Source organism: Planococcus citri, chromosome 2, assembly GCF_950023065.1.
Source record: "Planococcus citri chromosome 2, ihPlaCitr1.1, whole genome shotgun sequence".
Classification (NCBI taxonomy): domain Eukaryota; kingdom Metazoa; phylum Arthropoda; class Insecta; order Hemiptera; family Pseudococcidae; genus Planococcus; species Planococcus citri.
The window spans coordinates 53,065,825-53,085,198 of record NC_088678.1 but is presented as its reverse complement, the minus strand read 5'-3'; the positions used below and the strand labels follow the sequence as shown (position 1 = coordinate 53,085,198).

The following is a 19,374-nucleotide window of genomic DNA, read 5'->3' as shown; positions in this document are numbered from 1 at the left end:
CTTACAGCTAGACCATACATCACCCTTCTTCTTTGATTGTTTGAGCTTTTCAAGGTGATGCCGGGATTGATAATTGTTTAAGAAAAATGCATCAAGTAGGTACCTAATCAAGTTTTGGCTTCTTCTATTGATAATATTGACAAGTGTATGTATTATTTTTATTTGCATCGTATATGACGATAGACGAAAAAATCAATCAAATTCTGTATAGTAAATAGTTCATAGGTACAGGTAAATCAATTCTTTTTGAATAAAAACAAGATAGACTTTAAAACAGAAATTGACTTTTAGAAAAAAAAAAAAAAAAAAAACAGCTCCGATTTTATTTTTGGCAGTCTGATTCCTTAAGATAGGAAAACTAAGAAAATATTGCGGTGATCTTCACATTTTTCAAAATTATCTTGGTAGGGTATACATACATTATCTGTTCAACACTTATGAGAGTATACCTAAGCCGAGTTGCTGCATTGCACGTAAAAGCGGAAAGGAAATTCCAAAAATATTAGAGCGGTACGCATAGTTAAGTAAACTACCTATTTATCATAATCATCAAAATTATTCTGATAAACGTGCTCAGATATTTCGATAGTATAAGTTGGTAGGTACCTAAGTAGCAATAATGTATTAACACATTTCTTGAAATGATAAAAAATTCACTGTCATGTCAGAATAAATATGCTCTTCAATACATTAATGAGAGGAAAATCAGTATTTTTTAGTGACCTGTGTTGCTTGATCATTATTGCATATTTTTCATTCACTGAGGTAGGTAAAATATTGGAACATTTATACCTACGTTTAGATTCTTTTTGAATAAACTAGAAGTTGGATCTGGTCTTTGTTCATTCGCGTAGGTACCTAAGTAATTAACTACCTATTTTTCATGCATAAAATTATGAATGAATGAAACGTTCCTGTGTTTTTACTCTAGTCTGCCGAAGATGGAAATAACACATCCGATGATGATAAATCGATATTTGAGAGTAATTTAATAGTGCCTGCTCTTCTGCCATCCGTTCCAAAAGAAATTTGTTCGGTAAATTATTTTAAACAAATTTGGGTACAAATACAATTGCATTCATAATAATTGTAGTTAACGGTTCTTCATGTTTACTATTGGAATGTAGGTACTTTATGAACCCGGCCTCATCATTGTACCTGGTCAATTTTACTTTCCGTACCAAATCCAAGGTTTACCAGAGATATCGTGGAATTACAAAGATGATAAGTTTTATAGTATAATAGTTCTTGGTATATAGGCATTCACTGAATTTAATTTCTGGAAATTTTTAAAATAAAATCGTAAAGTCAGCGTCTGACATAAAACTAAAAAATGGAAAAATATTTTCAGGTGCATTCAATAAAAATCCACATCCACAAAATTCTACCGATGATCTTCACAAAGAAAGAGTTATTCCGCCTGAAAATTCATGGCTTCAGTGGGTAATTGTCAATGTTCGAAAAAATAATCTTAATTCAGGAACTGTTTTACAACCTTTTGTGAATACATCTAATTTTGAACCGAATGGTAAATAATCAAATCAAACTTATAATTATAGCTAGGTATTTCGAACGAGTTAGGTATTTCTTGATTGGGAAATCTTCAATTTAGCTCTCAAGTGAATTTTTGAATTTTTTTTCAGGAACTCATAAAATTGTCCAGACATTTGCTGTTTTCGAGCAATTTGAAAAATGCGATCTGAAATTGGATGATGAAAATTATTCAGCTCAAACGTAAGTACATTCAATCGTGAGTGGTTCTTGAGTATACCTACATAATTCCTCAAAAACTGAAAAATGCTCGTCCGATTTTTTTCAAACTTGGATTTTAACAGGTCTATTCAAACAAGAACCACTCCACGATTGAAGTCCAAAACTCACAAAACATAATCACCCTCCCCCCCAGCCATTTCTGAATGTCTCCGCCTCTCCGCAAACGATTTGCCCAGCTTATCCACCTATATGGTCTTCATTAAAATAAGAACAATATTCAAATTTTAAACAATTTTTTGTATTCTGTTGCAGTCTTCTTGAACGTCATTTTGCTCCGTTATCAAATTTCATAAACAGTTTTGGCGAAAATTTTCTTCTCGCTGGTGATTTCTTTTACATCACACTTAAACCCAACGGTGTTTTTCGAGATTCGTCCCCTGTGAGATACCTCAATTGGTAAATAATTTCTTTCAAAAAAATTCACTTTAGAGTAGATACTTGCATTATGCAAATGATCTGTTCGTAAGCTTAATTATGCAGCATATTAAACGTGATTATGATTGCAGGCGACGTAATGAATTGATGAATTTGGTGAAACCACATGATTATGCATTTCACGGAACAGCTCGAGAATAATTTCATCTGGGACAGAACCAATTATACGATCATTATTCATACTCGCAGATGTTCCTGAACTTCTGATAATCGAATTATTCAAGAGTAAACGAATTTTCCGGCTTTAAAAACCTGCCCTTATGATAAGTTTTCAACCCAAAAAATTGAAAATTAAAAAATATGTATTAGCACGAAATAATTTAGGCATGAAACAAACAAATTTTAATTAATAACAGAATAATTAGACACCACGAATACAAAATTATACCTATCTACAATAACTCTCATGTACATTCTCGAGATCAAGATCTAAAATAATTGAATTCAACAAAGGTAGGTACGAAGAAAAAAAATGTGTAGGTACCTATTTTTTAACTCTGTAACACTTAACGATAATTAGTTACTTAATACATAAACACGCACGTCAAAATCGTACCCAAAAAAATTAAAATGCACAAATTTTCTACTACAAAGTACGTCTATTTTTAAAATAACTTTCACGACGAATTTTAATCAAATTGACAAACTGTTCTCCTTCGTGCTTCTTTTTGAATTTCGCAATTTCAACGGAGTCGTTTTCAAAAAACCAGTTCATCAATTCCGTCATGTAAGAAGAATGGCAATTCTTCTTCAACAACGTGTCGATCGTTTTGATATTTTCGTAAGAGTAAATTTTCTGCACCTTGTATTCTTTAGTTTTCTTTGGCGATTCAAAATACCAATTCAGAACTCGATCCAACGAATCGAACACGAAATTTTTCTTCAAAGTGCAACGGGAGACTCGGTGATGCTCGTCGTACGTTTGAAAAATACATTCCTTGAACGCGCGTTCGAAAATATCATCTATCATAAGATTCAATTTCAACTCTTGTATCACTTTTTCATCTTCCAAATACTGCTGCATCAGAGATTGCCAACCCGAGTCGCCATATTTGTAAAAAATATCGGTGAGTTTCGGTTGCAAATTATCAATTAAATGTCTCTTCAATGTTCGTTGATCTTCGTTTAACGGAAGAAATTCTTCGATTTGATTTTTCAAAATGTTTAGTGCTTGACCATCGAGTACCATTTGTTGCAGTTGATCAATAATTTCTGGTAAAAAAATTAACTTTTTTCTGAGTTCGTTAGCCGAATTTGTATCAGAAAAAGAATCTGCAATGATCTCATTCACTGCACGACTACCTTGACGGCGAAAGATGCGTGCAAGATATAGGAAACCAATAGACGACGACCACAGATCCTTTTTGTATTCTAGTACAAGGTTTGATTGCGACAACAAGATCTCATTAAGTGTATCATTCATCGTATTTAAATGTCCAAACCAAGAACCGTTCAAACAATAGTTTCTCACATTCGGCGAGTTAAACACCAAATCTCGCATGAACCGAATAGATTCAGAGGTACTAGGAAGGAATAATGTTAACCACTTGGGCAACATTTGCTCTTTGCGAGACTTCCATTTAGGGCAATGACTGTAGATGCGGTCTTTTATGAGATCTATTACGAGGTTTTGTTTAAAGATCGTACCTTCTTCAGTATTTGAAACACAACAATTGAGTAAACGTTCCATAACTTTGAATTTATCATCGTGCTCAATTGATTTTTTACAATATCTGAGGAAAAATTCCCTTTTTATGATATGGTTTTGAAATTCAATCAACGCATCGGCATTGCAAAAGCATATCTTCAACAACTGTTCGAGATTATGTAACTCTTCTTTATCGATTAGTTCCTCGCAATGATCGAACAAAATCTCATCTTGTGCAAAATCTCGTTCGAATTCTCCATCACCCAACAGGCATAAGTTCAATAACGATTCCAAAGTGGGTAATTTCCTATTCAACATCATTGATACGCAACAATAACGAAAAACGTTCTTTCTGGTGAAATCTCGTTTGAATATGGTTACTTCTTCAACACTGGAAAACCATATGTTCCACAAATGTTCCAATTTTAGTAGAAAATCATCTTTTCCTACGTATATTATGTTCAATAACATCGATTCGCAAGAATGGATGAAGAATTCAGTTTCCGTGAAATTTCGTTTAAATTGAATCAATTCGTCGCCAAAGGAACACCACGTGCTCAACAAGCATTCCAGCTTCGTTAATTCTAGAGCAGAGATCAAATCTTCGCAAAATTTTCTAAAAAATGTTCTCGAAGTGATTTCTTGTTTGAGATTTGCGTTCACATGCTGCAGCAGCGTGTCTAGAAAACTATTATCTTTGGTTCTTTTCCACCAATACACTATTCTTTCGAAAATTATATGATCTTGATAATTTAGAATAAAAGATCTGAAATCATCACCAGCGCTTGTCCAAATTTCCGTTAAAATGACGCCAGGAACACCGCCATGCATGAGTGAATCTATTAAATTCATAAAAATCGCCGCAAATTGATCTTGGTTTATCCAATCCCGAATATCATACCACGTCGGAAGAATTTCTTGATAATAATCATCAAGAATCATTAACATGTCTATTATCTGTTCAGCTCGAGCAATATAAACGTGAAGCAATTGATCTTCGTTCAATTTCATCAGTAATTGTTTCAGAATATAGTACGCGCCGCTTTCATCAATCGACCAGAGAACGTTTTCAACCTGCTGTTCTGGATTTAACCGATCGAAAAAATACTCTTTTGCAAACCACCAATCAACATCTTCTTGTCGAAACATGTAAACATCCAAAGATAAATCTCTCCTAGCAGGTATCTTATGCAACTCTTTTCTAAAGTAACAGTTCCAATAATAAATCGAAGGATCGGAAATAAAGTCGACATGATCTACGATATTATTCGTAAATAACAACGGCGATAAACGATCGATATCATCTTTCAAACAATAATGACACAGAACGTGATATTTTTCAATTTCGCTCAATCTCAGCGAATTCAGTAAATTTCTAGCAGTTGCTTTGTGATTGATAGTGCCATCGGAGTACCAAATTATATCATTAATATCGCAATACAATTCGTTCTTTTGTCCATTATTGCGTAGAACTTTATTGGAAAGATAACGAACCCAATCTTCTAGTTCCTTTTTCACTTTCTGAGCATATGTCTTGAGAAGTTTTGCTATGCATCGCGGAACTACCAGTTTTTCCATTGATCTATAAACATGGTCGATTAACGGAGAATCGTCGAATTCTTCATTATAATCAATCCACATAAAGGCAGGAAGATCTATATGCTTCCATAAAGCAATTGCTACGCAAGAAGACGCGATTTGTTTTAAATTAGGAATTCGTACAACTGGGGCCATTTTGATTACCTGAAAAAACGGAAAAAATGTTACAGCTGCGAACCAAAACAGCGCATCATTATCATTATGAACCTGTATAACTCACGTCATTCGAGTGTCGATAATTTCATCAATTGGTGTGAATGTGAAGGCAATTCCGCTGAGATCAGTTGGTAAGTATTGCTTGCATCGAATTCGAGCAAGTATTTCGAGTATCTTTCATCTTCTCTTGAAATCAAGCGACAATCTGTACAGAATTCAATTGTTGATACTTTATTAGATCCGGTCTTCATTGACGAAATACGTCTTGAAGAGTGCGTGAATATGAGAAAGAACGATGAATGTTGCAAGTTGTGGGTAAATAATTGATTATTTCTTTAAGCTACAAGGGTACTTACAAGTGGTTCAAGAATGTCCAGTTTCTTTTCCTATGATGAGAGTAGATGAGACGACAAGATTCGCAACACGATATTAGAATAATCCCAAGTTTTAAGAAAAGCTTCGGTGAAAAGTGAGTTTTTTCGAATCGATTCAATTTATCATCCGATCAAAATCAAAAACTATAAAAACAGTAGGTTTGTTCGTTTTTAACCAGGTTTCTTACCCGGGTAAGGTTAAATCCAGAGACCTGTTATAGGTCTTTGGTTAAATCAGGGGTAAAAAGTGGAGAGCGGAGTAAGGAGAGTAAGGAAAGTGTAGACCCGGTTAGACGGAGTAATAAAAACGAACAAACCTATTGATTGATAACTGATAAGTAATTTGGTGAACGGTAATTACCATTTTTTTTTGAAATTTAAGCATTTCTGTTCTCGACCAATCACATGGCGTGATAAAAAGCACCTTGTTAATGGATCCTGCATGCTAAAGAATCACCACTAAGCCAATAAAATCTTATCTACTGTTTTGAGTTTTTTTTTTTTAGCAAAAAAACTGTTTTTTGCCGGAAATTTTTGAAAAAAAATGCAGAAAAGGTAAAAATTTATTCAATTATTGGATTAAATTTTATTATGTATTACATTAATGACGATTGACCGTGTTATATATGATTTTCAGTGACTTGTATAATGATAAACCAGTGGAAGTCGTGCCTTTGATTGGTGCTCATACAATATATACATAGAGTGAAGTTCAGCTTCAAGAGATCAATTCTACAAATCGTCGCTATTTGCGTTGAGATGACGCTTGATTGCACAGAATATACGAAATGAAAACTATCTCGAAGAAATGTACGTCAGGAAGCATGTATTTTCATCTTTCAAACGATTATTTCCAATATCAATACGTATAATATAAAACTGCATTATCGGTTATCGTTGTGAAGAATACAATCATGTTCAGGAATACGACAGATACGTGCATATATAACCACCTCATTCAACGCGGTGAAAATTTATTGAAAGATAACTCGGAAAAATACCATAGGTAAGGATCCTCACTTCCTCAGGTTCCAAATTTATTATACCAAAAGAATCAGCTCCTCTATAATTATTCAGTATTTCATTTCATCACTAATTCATATGTTACTCTATTTGCGCAGCTATGTTGATCAGCAGGAAGTATTGCGGCTTCAATTTATTTGGGTGAACAATGACTACAAGTTTTTAAAATCTTGGCTAGATATAGCCTGTGAAGACAGTTTGATGATGAAATCTGATCATGGTGATTTGGTCTCGCATTATAAAGTTCTATTACAGAATAACTTGGTTAAAGAAATTCTCGAGTAAGTTTACGGCGAGATTTTTCATTACATACCAGCTTTTCAAAAACCTTATCTCGGTTCATCAATTTTTGTTCTTATGCATTATTGATAATTAAATGAATTATAAACGATTTGTATGGTACATATTAACTTTCAGTAAAAAATTTCTATTTAAATGTACGTAAAAGACAATTAAGAGTCTCGCGAGTTTCTCATCAAAATATCTAACTTTGAATTTTATTCATTTTTTGCAGTTATGGAGAAGCCCGAGAAACATTACAATTGAGATTTATCGCGTTGATGAGCCAGTGTAAAGATTTAAAATCATGTTTAGATGCAGCTAATAAAAACATGATATCGTTGAAATCAGCTTGCAATGATTCTAGCAGAGGTAATGAAGTATTACAAAATAAAGTTTCTACCGCTGAATTTCTGGAGTAAGTTCATTTATCGTAGCAAGTAATTTTATCGTCGAATAACAAATAAGTAATAGTTTTGTTACACCACGTTTAGCTACTCGAGACAACGTGAAACGCTGCATTTAAAATGCGTAGAAGCCATCGACGAATGCGAACGTTTGAATAAACGTCTAACCGAAGCTCATGAAACCATCACGTTATTGAATTCGAAGCATGTTGATTTAGCGTCACGTTTCCAAGTTTTATCAACGAATGAAATGGTGAAAGAATTTTTTGAGTAAGCTGATACATTTTTACATTGCTGATTGAACGGTGTGGCATAGCAAGCAATTTCTAACGTGTTTATTCGATTTTTAGTTGCTCAAAAGTTCAAGAAAAACTCCAGCCAAATGTTACCGAAAAAATTGAAGAAGACGAATGTATAACATCATGCATAGAACAAGCCAATGAAAACACCAAACTGTTGAATTTACAACTGACCGAAGTTAAAGAAACTTTACTTATGGAACGACTTCGATTCGAGCAAATTCTTAACGAAAAGCAGTCTTTGAGTCATTTATCGGATCAGCTACGTTGTTTATTGTCCAAGTACCAAGCCACAATGAATGAAGAAATAGATGAGATATCTACGACGACTGACGAATCGGCGCAAAATTCCACTAACATCTACAACGAATCTGATTCATCTTCTGTTTCAAAAATCAGTATTACAGAAATGAGAATTGGTACTGAGAACGCGGGCCTGTGTACCAATTCCAACCTTAATCATCAGCATTCGAACATTGCTGAAAATAATCATCCGATCGTCGGTGGGAATAACAACGGCGAGCCTAATTCGTCTCATATTTCGGATATAACTATTGTAGAATCGCAGATTGAGATCAAAGAGGAGGATCTTTGTGACGATTCTAGTCAAGATCGTCAGCTTTCGAATCCCGGCGAAAGTAATGACGATCTGATCGAAGTAAAAGATGAAATTACCGATGAAAACACTGAGACTTTGAATGTTGATGTTGTCGTCCTAGATAAATCAACGGAAAAATCGAGTGAGACTGACTCATTGCCAAAGACAATGATGGAATTGGATGATGGTATTTCGAGTAAGTTTTAAAAATCTATTTTATCATTTTTGAGACTAACGGTCATTTTTTTATTTTTATTTTTTTTTTTGCAGAAAAATTTCGTTGTGGTGTTTGCGATCAGTTATTTTCAACTTCGAGCAGTCTAGAAGAACACATGAACTCGCACAAAAAAAGGAAGAATGTACCTTCACGTATTCCTAGAGTTCGAGAATGTTTAAAAATACCCACGACCAGTTCAAAGCAGCATGTAGACAACTCGCAAGACAAAAAAGAAGAATGTCCCTCCGAGCCAAGCGTTCTTAAAGAGGCTCCTCTTTTCAGCTGTGCGAATTGCAATAAAAACTACCGTAACGAACGCGATTTTTCCGGTGATATGGGAACACACACCAGCAGATCAGAACAATCTGCGAAAAACTGTGTAGAAAATCCAAAAGATCCCCGTGCCAACGAAAGTGATCTCAATAATGCGGAAAAATCTGTATCCAAGCCAGCTATTCTTAAAACTACACGCCATTTCTCGTGTACGCAGTGTGATAAAAAATATCCTAACGAGAGTGGTCTTTCTAATCATATGAAAATGCACGCGAATAGCTCGAAACAGCATGCAGTTAAATCGCAGGATAAAAATAACACCGAAATTCGTCGTGATTCCTCTTGTTGTCATTGCGATGGAAAATGTTCCAACGAAAGTGATCTTTCCGGCCATACGAAAAAACACAAGAGCAGCTCAAAGCAAAGTGCGAACACCTCGATCAATAAGAAAAAGAGAAAACGTGCTTACGAGTCGGATGATTCTGAAGATCATCGTGATTTCTCTTGTATTCACTGTGATAAAAACTACCCTAACGAAAGTGATCTTTCCGACCATATGACGCACAAGAACAGCTCAGTTCTTCGTACAAAAAGTTCTCAAAATGAGAAGAAGAGAAAGCGAGTATGTGAGCCAGAAAATCTTTGTACTTTCTCCTGTGTTCATTGTGATAGAAAATATTCTGAAGAAAGTGATCTTTCTGAACATGTGAAGGAACACACGAATAGCTTAAAACAACGTGTAGACAAATCTCACGATGAAAAGAAAAGAAATCGAATAAGCGAGTCAGAAGATCATGATGATTTTCGTAATAAATCTTCTGCTCATTCTGATAAAAAAAATTTGATGAAAAAAGATCTACCCTCCAGCAGCCCAAAGCAAAATTTGGATAACTCACACAATAATAATAAGAAGAAAAAGCTCATATGCAAGCCAAAAGATCCTGAAGTTTCTGGTAGCAGCTCTTCTGCTCATTCTGATGAAAGAAATCCTACGAAGAAAAAGCTTCCTAATCTTGCAGCACCAGCTGCCAGCAGGCCAAAACAACATTTGGAAAACTCGCACAATAATAGAAAAACAACGCCCTTAATTAAGACAAAAGATCCTAAAATTTCCAGTAATAATTCATCAGCTCATTCTAATGAGAAAAATCCTATCAAGAAACGTCTTTCTGATCTTTCTAAGAAAAAGTCCCTAAGTAAGCCAAAGGATCCTGAAGTTTCCGGTAGCAACCCTTCTGCTCATTCTGATGAAAGAAATCCTACGAAGAAAAAACTTTCTAATGTTACGACACCATCCGTCAGCAGCTCAAAGCAACATTCGGAGAACTCGCACGATAATATAAAGAAAAAGCTCCTAAGTAAGCCAAAAGATACTGAAGGTTCTCGTAATAACTCTTCTGTCCACTCCGATGGTAAAAATCCTACCAAAAAAGACGTTTCCAGTGTCAAAAAACCATCCGCCAGCAGCTCACAGCAACATACGAAGAACGTACTCAGTCAAAAAAAGAAAAAGCCCGTGTGTAAGCCAAAAGATCCCAAAGCTTCTCGAAATTTCTCTTGCGCTCATTGTGATGAAAAATATTCTAAAGAAAGCGATCTTTCTGATCATATGAAAACTCACCGAAAGAATAGCTTAAATCAAGGTTCGAATGACTCGTCCAATCCAAAGAAGAGGAAACGTATATGTGAGCAAGAAGATCGTAGCTCAAAGAAACTTGCGAAAAATGTGCATAATGAAGAGCAGAAAAATCCCGCAAGTAAACCAAAAGCTCCTAAAGTTTCCGTTAGCAACTCTTCTCCTCATTGTGATATAGCAAATTCTGATCTTACGACATCAACCACCAGAAGCCCGAAGCAACATGTAAAAAACGCGCACAACAATAAGAAAAAATCCCTAAGTAAGCCAAAAAAACCAGCTGAAGTGCCCGGTAAAAGCTCTTCTGCTCATTCTGGCGAAAAAAGTCCCGTCAAAAGTGAAATTTCCGATCTCATGGAACCGTCTACCAGCAGCCCACAGCAACATGCAGGGAACTCGCGTAATAATGAGAGGAAAGCTTCCAAATCTGAGCCAAAAGATCCTGAAGTTCTCGTCGATAACGTTTCTGCACGTACTGATGAAGAAAATTCCATCAATAAAAACCTTTCTGATCCTACTGCACCATCCACCAGTGGCTCAAAGCGACGTGCAGAGAACTCGCAGAATGTGACGAAGAAAAAGAAAAAGCCCATATGTAAACCAAAAGATCTTGAAGTTACCAGTAATAATTCCTCTGCACATGGTGAAAGTGAGCTTTCCAATCTCATTGAACCATCTACCAGCAGCCAGAAGACCCATGAAGAAAATTCTCGTAATAATAAGGAGAAGACGTCCACAGACCAGGCAAAAGATGCTGAAATTCTTCGTAATAACTCTTCTGAACGTGTTGACGAAAAAAATCCAATCAAAAATGACCTTTCCGACGTAACAGAATCGTCCACCGGAAGCCTACAACAACAATCGAATCAGCCGCTCAATAAGACTAAAAAAAAGCAAACACTCGAGTCACAAGTACTTGAACCTGACAGTCGTCTTCACTGCGCACATTGTGAAAAAACATGTCTTCGCAAAAGCGATCTTGCCAGCCATGTGAAAACACACATGAGCAATTTGTACGAACAAAATCCACACTTCATCAAGAAAGAAATAAGAGAAAGCGATGAAATTTATGTTTATTACAATTGTAAATACTGCGACAAAAAATATCGCCGGAAAAAGGAAATGGTGCAACACGTGAAAATACACACTGAGCCCGGATTCAAGGATACGCTCAAATGTAACATTTGCGGAAAGTCATTTGCCTCGAAAGTGTCGTTGAATTACCACCAAACCGTGCACACATCCGATAAACTTCATAAATGCGCATTTTGCCACGTGCGTTTCAAAAGTAGCAGTAGTAGAATACGACACGAAAGTAAATTTCATAAATCGGACGATAAAGTTTATTGCGCACATTGCGATAAAGCATTTAATAGGAAAGCCAATCTAGAGAAACATATCGAAGAAAAACACATCAATTTTAAAGAAATACGTTGCGATATTTGCCAAAAGGAATTTCCTGTTCAATACCTTCTTACCGAACATAAACGTATTATACATGAGAAAAAACGACCATTCCAATGCGACGAATGTGGTAAAACATTCATAACAAAGCACAAATTGAAAACCCACGAATTGACGCATAAACCACGAGATCATTCTAACATGGGTGAGTACGATGGATTTTGATTTTATTCGTTTTCCCTTCTTTAACGCCTGAGAGAAGTTGAACCGATAAATTTCAAGAATTTTCATCTGAGAAGTTTGGCCGAAATTTTTTTATGACTTTACTTATTTTCGTCGAAGTTGAATTTTTTCCAATTTGGAAAAATGCACTCATCACAGGTAAAAAAAAATAACAGATTTTTTTCAACTCTGAAATTGACAGATTTTAGTCAGTAGATGAATTTTGGCCGGATGGGTGACCCAAAAGACGGATCAAGGGTTCCTAAAGTGGTGAGATTTAATTTTACAACACATTTGTATAAGAAAATTGACAAATTCGCCGTTCGGTCCAAATTTGGGTTGATGGTGTAGTTGGACGTCTTCGAATTTCCGGAAATTTGGTTGAAGCATAAAACTGTGCTGTTTTTGTGCAGCATCAGATTTCATTTCAGAAGACTCCGTATCAATTTGGACTTTCCATCTTATTTTGCAATTTTTTTTTAGAATTTGATTTTCTTTCATTTAGCTATTTGTATTTCTCAACTCTTACCTATGAATGAAAAACATGCATCTCAATTTCTGTAATTTTCAAAATCTTTACACCTTTTCCACCTTTTCTCTTGCACAAAATTTTTTAAATTCAGAAATAGGTGTTAAAAAATTGTTTAAAAATTCCCAATTTTATCTTTTTTTTTTGTAATTTAATCAAAATTGAAAGTAAAAATTTTTTCTTGTGAGCTGTCGAAGTTGTTGAAAAAATAAATTGAAATTTTGTGTTTTGAAGCATTGAATTTTTCCTTTGCGAGTCCTAGAAAAAATTGAGAAAAACAATGTAAAAAATTTTCATCTGACGAAAAATATAAAAAAATTGTGGATTTCCAAAAATTGTTTAATAATTCTTAGTTTTATCATTTTTTTTTTTTTTTTTTGAAATTAGAATTTCAAAATGAAAAATCAAAATTGAAAGTGAAAATTTCTTCTTGTAAGCTGTCGAAGTTGTTGAAAAAATGAATTAAAATTTTTATGTTTTGAAGCATCGAATTTTTCCTTTGCGGGTCCTAGAAAAAATAAAGAAAAACAATGTAAAAAAATGTTCATCTGATGAAATTTCACAGCAAATTTCTGTCAATGACTCAATTTGGTTTTTTGTTCTCGTCTGCGGTCTGCAATCTGCATCTGTAAATTTAGCTTTGGAAATCAACGTACTTAATCTGTTGGAGAAAAAATGAAATGAGTGACCAGTGACCACTCTAATTCAGTTTTTTTTTCAATTATCATCATCTGATTTTTCCATTCAGTCCAACTTCTCTCATGAAAATTCTTGAAATTTATCGGTAATCGGTAGAACTTTTCTCAAGCGTTGAAAAAAATTAAAATAATCTATACTATTTTATTCTGTTTTGTTTTTCTTTGTTTCTATATTATAGACACACATTGCGATCTCTGCAAACGACATTTCAGCTCCAAGAGTAACCTAAAAGAACACATGAAAATGATACACGATGGAATTAAACCGTTCAAGTGTCCCACATGTGGCAGAAAATTCTATAAAAAGAAAGATCTGGAACATCATTTAACCTTATACGATCTCGGAGATCATGTGAAATGTTCTTTTTGTGACAAATCGTTTCACTTCGACGTTAACAGAATTAAACACGAAGAGGTTCATCAAGGAAAAGGTGACGGTTTTGGTTGCGCGCATTGCGATAAAGTATACTTCGATAAAGTTGCCATCACGAGACATCTGCGAGAGAAACATCCGGAATATATCGTCGATCCTTGGAAATGTATCGCATGTGGGAAATGTTTCGTTACAAAATCATACTTAGAAAATCATGAAATGAAAGAGCACGATATCGACGAAGTGAAACCGATAAAGTGTACTTTATGTGATGCTAGATTCCGTTTGAAAAATTCCCTTTCAGCGCACAAGATGAGAAAACATAAGGGTACACCGAGACTAAAGCCTGTAAGGAGGTACGAATGTAAAATATGTCCTAAAGTATTCTTTGTGAGATCTTCATTTCGCTCACACGTTTACAAAAAACATCGAAATGAACGAAAGAATATTTCTGAAGCGAAGGAGCAAGATTCTCCGGTTCCTGAACCGAACAGGGAGGATGTTCGCGAGTCAACTGAGATGAATGTTTCCGGAATCACTGAACTGGAACCTCCCGAGCTAAGTAAGGGAGATCCTCCCGAGCTGAGCAAGGAAGATCACCTTGAGCTAAACGCGGGACATTTCCCCGAGCTGAACAAGTTAGATCCTGTTGAGCTAAACAAGAAACAGTCTCTGGAGCTGAACAAGTTAGATCCAGTTGAACTAAACAAAGAACGGTCTCTGGAGCTGAGCAAGTTAGATCCTGTTGAGCTAAACACGGAACAGTCTCCCGAGCTGAGCAAGGAAGATCCTCCCGAGATACACGAAGAACATTCTTCCGAAATAAGCAGAGAAGATCCTCCCGAGCTGAGCAAAGAAGGTTCTCCCGAACTAAAGCCATCAAGTGAGTTTTGAACATTTTGATTCAATGACTTGACTTACCTACATGATGTTTTGATGTTGTTGTGTGTTTTTTTTTTACTTTACTGATTTCGAATGAAAATGTTCTCTGATTTCAGCAACTATCGTCCTTCCCCTGTCTGCGTATTGAATTTACTTAGGAGTTGAAGCTTGGTTTGCAATCTGAAAATTCGTATGAATCTTTTTCGAAGAAAATGACCATCAGAAGTCCGCAATACCTCAAAAAATTCAGAAATTTGATACTGAAGAAGTGCACTTTCCGTATGAATTGAAATTCATCGTTTCCGAAGCTACCTCAATTTATCTGAGATTAATGACATAATGACTGAGCAATGTGTGTGCATTTTTAGGTGCTTCGATTAGCAAATTGTTTTATCGAGTAGGTAATATTAATCAGGATAATGAGTATTATTCATATGTAGGTATTTTATTGTGTTCAAAGTTATTAGTTATTTTTTATTTTTATTTTAAAGCATTCTTTCTTACATCTGAGTATGTACAAGTACTCACCATAGTCAGTGTCAGTGTTACGTTTGTCTACCATTTTATTTTAATTCAATTTTTTAAATTTGTAACTTAGGTAAGTTGGTACTTGATGACTTTTTTTAATTTATTATTTATTATGCGAGTACTTGAGAATATTTATTCTTATTGACGGATACCTTTTTGTGATCGATTTTTATTTGATTTTATAAATAAAAATTCAAACCATACTCGTATTCTTGTTTTTTATGACTGGCACCTTTTCACATTTCAACCAAACACCATTCTCGACAGCGAACCCAAAATTAGACTGCAATTTGAATGGAAGCTTTTGCTTGAGCGAAACTTTATACGAATAATTCCGCACCATAAAAATCAATCCAATTTTCACTTCCAGTTTGGCGAAATGTTTCGCTGAATTAAAAATAATGGCATGCAGTCAGATAAATTGCTAAAAAAAACACCTTGTGATTTGATTACGTGTAGAATCGATACAAGAAACATTAATCGTACCTATGCAAGCTCTAGGTCCTTCTCCAAAAGGTAGATAAGCATGTTGAGGTCTTTTGGATTTCGCTACTTCGGTGAAATGTTCTGGATAAAAATCATTAGGTTTTTCGAAATACTTTTCATCGTTATGTAAACCAACGATGGAAATAATCGCGGGTGTATTATTTGATATTATTGCGTCGGTGTCTGGAACTCTGTAATTTTGTTTGCAGCGACGAAGCAACATTCCCATCGTTGGGTATTTCCTGAATGTTTCTGAAATATTAAAAAATATAAGTAATCATGCGTGAGGATGGGTAAAATTGAAAATAGTAAAATTGTAACTATCAAGATAAATATTGTGATCCAACGAGCAGACTGACGACCATCTAATTCAGTAATTTACCATAGTTTGCCACTTTTCAAAATTTTAATGCCTATATTTACCACTCGCTAAAATGTCGAGTTTTTGGAATAGACATTCTCGAAGTTGATGGAAATCAAATTGAAGTTGACAAAACAAAATCAAAAGAGCATGCAAAAATGTATTTTTCAATTTCTGGTAAATTTTTGAAAATCAAAAGATCGAAAATTGAAAAAAAACACAAAATGTTACCAAATTGACACAGAAAACTGAAATTTGGTATGTGTCCTATTTTTTTATCTGAACGATTTCAAATCATTTTGAGCAGTTCTGGAGCCTCCAGCAGATTTTTGAAAATTTAAATTTCCGAAAAATTTTACCTTATGAAGCTGCAAAGCTAAAATTTGCTTTGTACTCTAATTTCAACATTCTGAGTCGATTAGAGGTGGTTTCACACCGTTCACTGAAGCCCCCAGTCAGATTTTGGAAATTCATCCAAGCTTTCAAAAAAGTGCCATAAAAACCGTTCAAATTCTATTTTTCCAAAATCAGTTTTTGCCATTTCGAAACTGTATAATTATTTCTCCAGCGATTTCATAACTGAAATTTTGAAAAATTCGCCATGGTGTAGGTATAATCGATCAAATTGGTCACTAACAAGCATCATTTGCATTTAAACTGTTTTACAAAAGTTGATTTGGACGGTTTTTATGGACCTTTTTGAAAAACTGGAATTTCTAAAATAACGACATGGAGGCTTCAAAATGGCTTGCAAACTATTCCAATCGATTTATTATGTTGAAATTAGGGTACAGAGTAAATTTGAGCTTTCCAACTTCACTGAGTAAAATTTTGTGAAAATTGTAGCTTTCACAAATCTGCTAGAGGCTCCAGAACTGCTCAAAACGGTTCGAACCCGTTTCTAATCGATTTAAGGGGTCGAAAATCAAAAAATTTTCTGCCATTTAGAGCAGTAGTCAGTTCCCCTTCTTAGATAATTTGTGTACGAAAATTGATTTTACTGGGTCAAAGTGTCTCAACTGATTGGTCATCTGAGCTTTTTTTCGTGCATTAAAAGAATGGTCTAATTTTCCACAATCAGGAAGGTAGAAGTACCTGCTATAACCATATCCACGTAAGTCATTTTATTCAGCACATCGTAAGTGAGCTGATCATCATTTTCTTTCAAAACTGTTCTGATTTCTTCTCTCATTTTGTTTTGAGTATTTTCGTGACGAGCTAGTTCAAACAGTGCACAAGAAATGGCTGTAGCTGGTGATCTGGATCCGGTAGTGAAAAAAAAGAAGTACTGGGCTGCCATCATATCGATCGTTATGTCTGAAATTTTAATTTAAATTCTACTTATATTGTCGTTAAGGTTATTTACATATTCAACATTAACTCATTTGGGCGAGAAGTAGATTATTTTAGTAGGTCAGTAGTAAGTAGGTAGGTACCTCTATACCCACCAAGTTTTTTCTGAGATTTTTCATTCACGGAAGAAGAGGAGGAAGAGGTATTTTTCAGCGACATTAATAAATCAAAAAAATCACTACGAGAAACGCCGTTCTGCTGTAGATATTTCGTGGTATCTTCGACCATTTTTGTGAAAAATGTTTGACATTGTTCTTCAAATAGTGTAATTTTAAATAATTTTATTAGTCTGTTTGGAATCCCAGGCCATAAACTACGTATTGCTCTTTGCCATCTAACAAAAAAAGAAAAAAAATGTGAACATTAACTACCTATTTCTATTGTCAATCAAATTGATAGTCTTTGAGTTTGGGTAGGTACCTATTTACTCGTACAGTATTTACTTACCTAAATGATGCTACACGTTTTCCTATGAGTCTAAATTCCGATTCGGGATGATCCAAGGAATTTATATCTATTCCGAATATACAACTGCCTATGACATCAGTGGTAAATCTTTCACATAGATCTTCTGCATCGAAATCGCGTCCATTAGCTACATCAAGTAGAACAGTTTGCAGTTTTTCACCCAATTTTTTCATTCGAGGGAACATTGTTTTGATTTTTCCTGAAGAAAAAGCACCGGAGAGCTTTGTTCTCAAAGTTTTCCATTCTTCGCCTGTAAATTCGTATACAGATCAGGGTTTCATGAAGTACATATAGGTATGTGAGTCAAAATCAAGGAGATCGACTGTCAAGTTTTTTGCTGATTTTTGATGTAGGTACCTATTACAAATTTTTAAATTTTGGATTAGGGAAAATAAAGAGCACATCACAAAATATCCTACCAGCCGTTGATCAGACCTATTAAAAATTTAACAAGACATTAAACGCCGAAAAAAATTTTTCACAGTTTTTATTCTTATACCCAGGTAATTTTTTTAAAATAAAATAATGCTAATTTTCTTCTTGAAATGGCAAAAATTCATGAAAATGTGAAGTTTAAAAAAAATTAAGCTACACTATTAAAGGAAGGAAAATAAAGAAAAATCAATCATGTAGAATGTAAGAAGGTTATTACCTCGTATACTAAACAAATGATTAGTAATCGGTTCAACCTCTTCGTTTACTGTAATACCACGATCTTGAAAGCTCCCAAATTCCTTAATCAACACATCCTTAATCAATTCCGGATCTCGAATCAGAACAGAAGGCTTCTGCATGGTAAAAAATCCGGCAAATTTGTACCCATCTAATTGTCTATATAAATCAGCATAAGCCATAAATACTCGTTTCTTCATGAACACAGCTCCTGTCATGTTTCCAAATATCCAATTCGGTTTCGTGTAAGGAATGTTGTAACGGTCGAAAAATTCGTAACATTTTTTCAAGTAGAAAAATAAATAAAGCACTGTTGCAATACTAATTAACACTATGGTATCTTTTGTTTCCATTTTCAATGAGAAAAACGCTCGACTGACAAAAACTGAATAGTATAATTCAACGAATTACATTTGTCACTGAATCGAAAGCACTTTGTTAGTCGATAATAGGTACATATTTATACTTGAGTACCTACTTTAGATTTCGTTTTTTGTCATTTAAGTGTAACTTTATCATGAGCAATTTACAATGGGGATTAAAATATTAAGCACGAATATCCCTACTTCGAGTCTATATCGTACCGTTTTTCAAACTTCAGCTGAGTTCAGTCAAACCAACTCCTTAAATATATTGATAAACCTGAACCTGATTAAACAAAGCAAACATTTACATCTTCAA

At 34.6% G+C, this 19,374-nt stretch overlaps 4 protein-coding genes across 6 annotated transcripts; 2 read left to right on the top strand and 2 right to left on the bottom strand.

Moving 5' to 3' along the window:
• Positions 1-581: 581 nt before the first annotated feature.
• On the top strand, positions 582-3,016 carry LOC135836443 (putative odorant-binding protein A5). Its single transcript, XM_065351277.1, has 7 exons — positions 582-765; positions 932-1,036; positions 1,128-1,251; positions 1,352-1,528; positions 1,644-1,734; positions 2,026-2,169; positions 2,280-3,016. The coding sequence occupies exons 1-7, from the start codon at positions 676-678 to the stop codon at positions 2,347-2,349; spliced, it is 801 nt and encodes a 266-aa protein (XP_065207349.1). The 5' UTR covers positions 582-675; the 3' UTR covers positions 2,350-3,016.
• On the bottom strand, positions 2,493-6,308 carry LOC135836441 (uncharacterized). Its single transcript, XM_065351275.1, has 3 exons — positions 5,968-6,308; positions 5,676-5,816; positions 2,493-5,599 (listed from the first exon to the last, which is right to left on the bottom strand). Exon 3 carries the CDS (start codon positions 5,588-5,590, stop codon positions 2,795-2,797), a length of 2,796 nt encoding a protein of 931 aa, XP_065207347.1. The 5' UTR covers positions 5,591-5,599; positions 5,676-5,816; positions 5,968-6,308; the 3' UTR covers positions 2,493-2,794.
• A 140-nt stretch (positions 6,309-6,448) lies between these two features.
• On the top strand, positions 6,449-15,556 carry LOC135836440 (zinc finger protein 142-like). 3 transcript variants are annotated; one of them, XM_065351274.1, is made up of 10 exons: positions 6,449-6,540; positions 6,623-6,795; positions 6,891-6,991; positions 7,107-7,289; positions 7,523-7,705; positions 7,782-7,964; positions 8,045-8,787; positions 8,862-12,326; positions 13,750-14,826; positions 14,942-15,556. In XM_065351274.1, exons 3-10 carry the CDS (start codon positions 6,900-6,902, stop codon positions 14,971-14,973), a joined length of 5,958 nt encoding a protein of 1,985 aa, XP_065207346.1. In that variant the 5' UTR covers positions 6,449-6,540; positions 6,623-6,795; positions 6,891-6,899; the 3' UTR covers positions 14,974-15,556. The 3 variants fall into 3 exon arrangements, with proteins under 3 accessions (XP_065207346.1, XP_065207343.1, XP_065207345.1); XM_065351273.1 differs by having other exon boundaries at positions 6,509-6,540; positions 6,623-6,666; positions 6,764-6,991; XM_065351271.1 differs by having other exon boundaries at positions 6,623-6,991.
• On the bottom strand, positions 15,041-19,127 carry LOC135836442 (probable cytochrome P450 6a13). The gene is made up of 6 exons (XM_065351276.1): positions 18,674-19,127; positions 18,001-18,271; positions 17,649-17,887; positions 17,296-17,517; positions 15,840-16,091; positions 15,041-15,740 (listed from the first exon to the last, which is right to left on the bottom strand). The coding sequence occupies exons 1-6, from the start codon at positions 19,044-19,046 to the stop codon at positions 15,547-15,549; spliced, it is 1,551 nt and encodes a 516-aa protein (XP_065207348.1). The 5' UTR covers positions 19,047-19,127; the 3' UTR covers positions 15,041-15,546.
• Between the last annotated feature and the right edge of the window lie 247 nt (positions 19,128-19,374).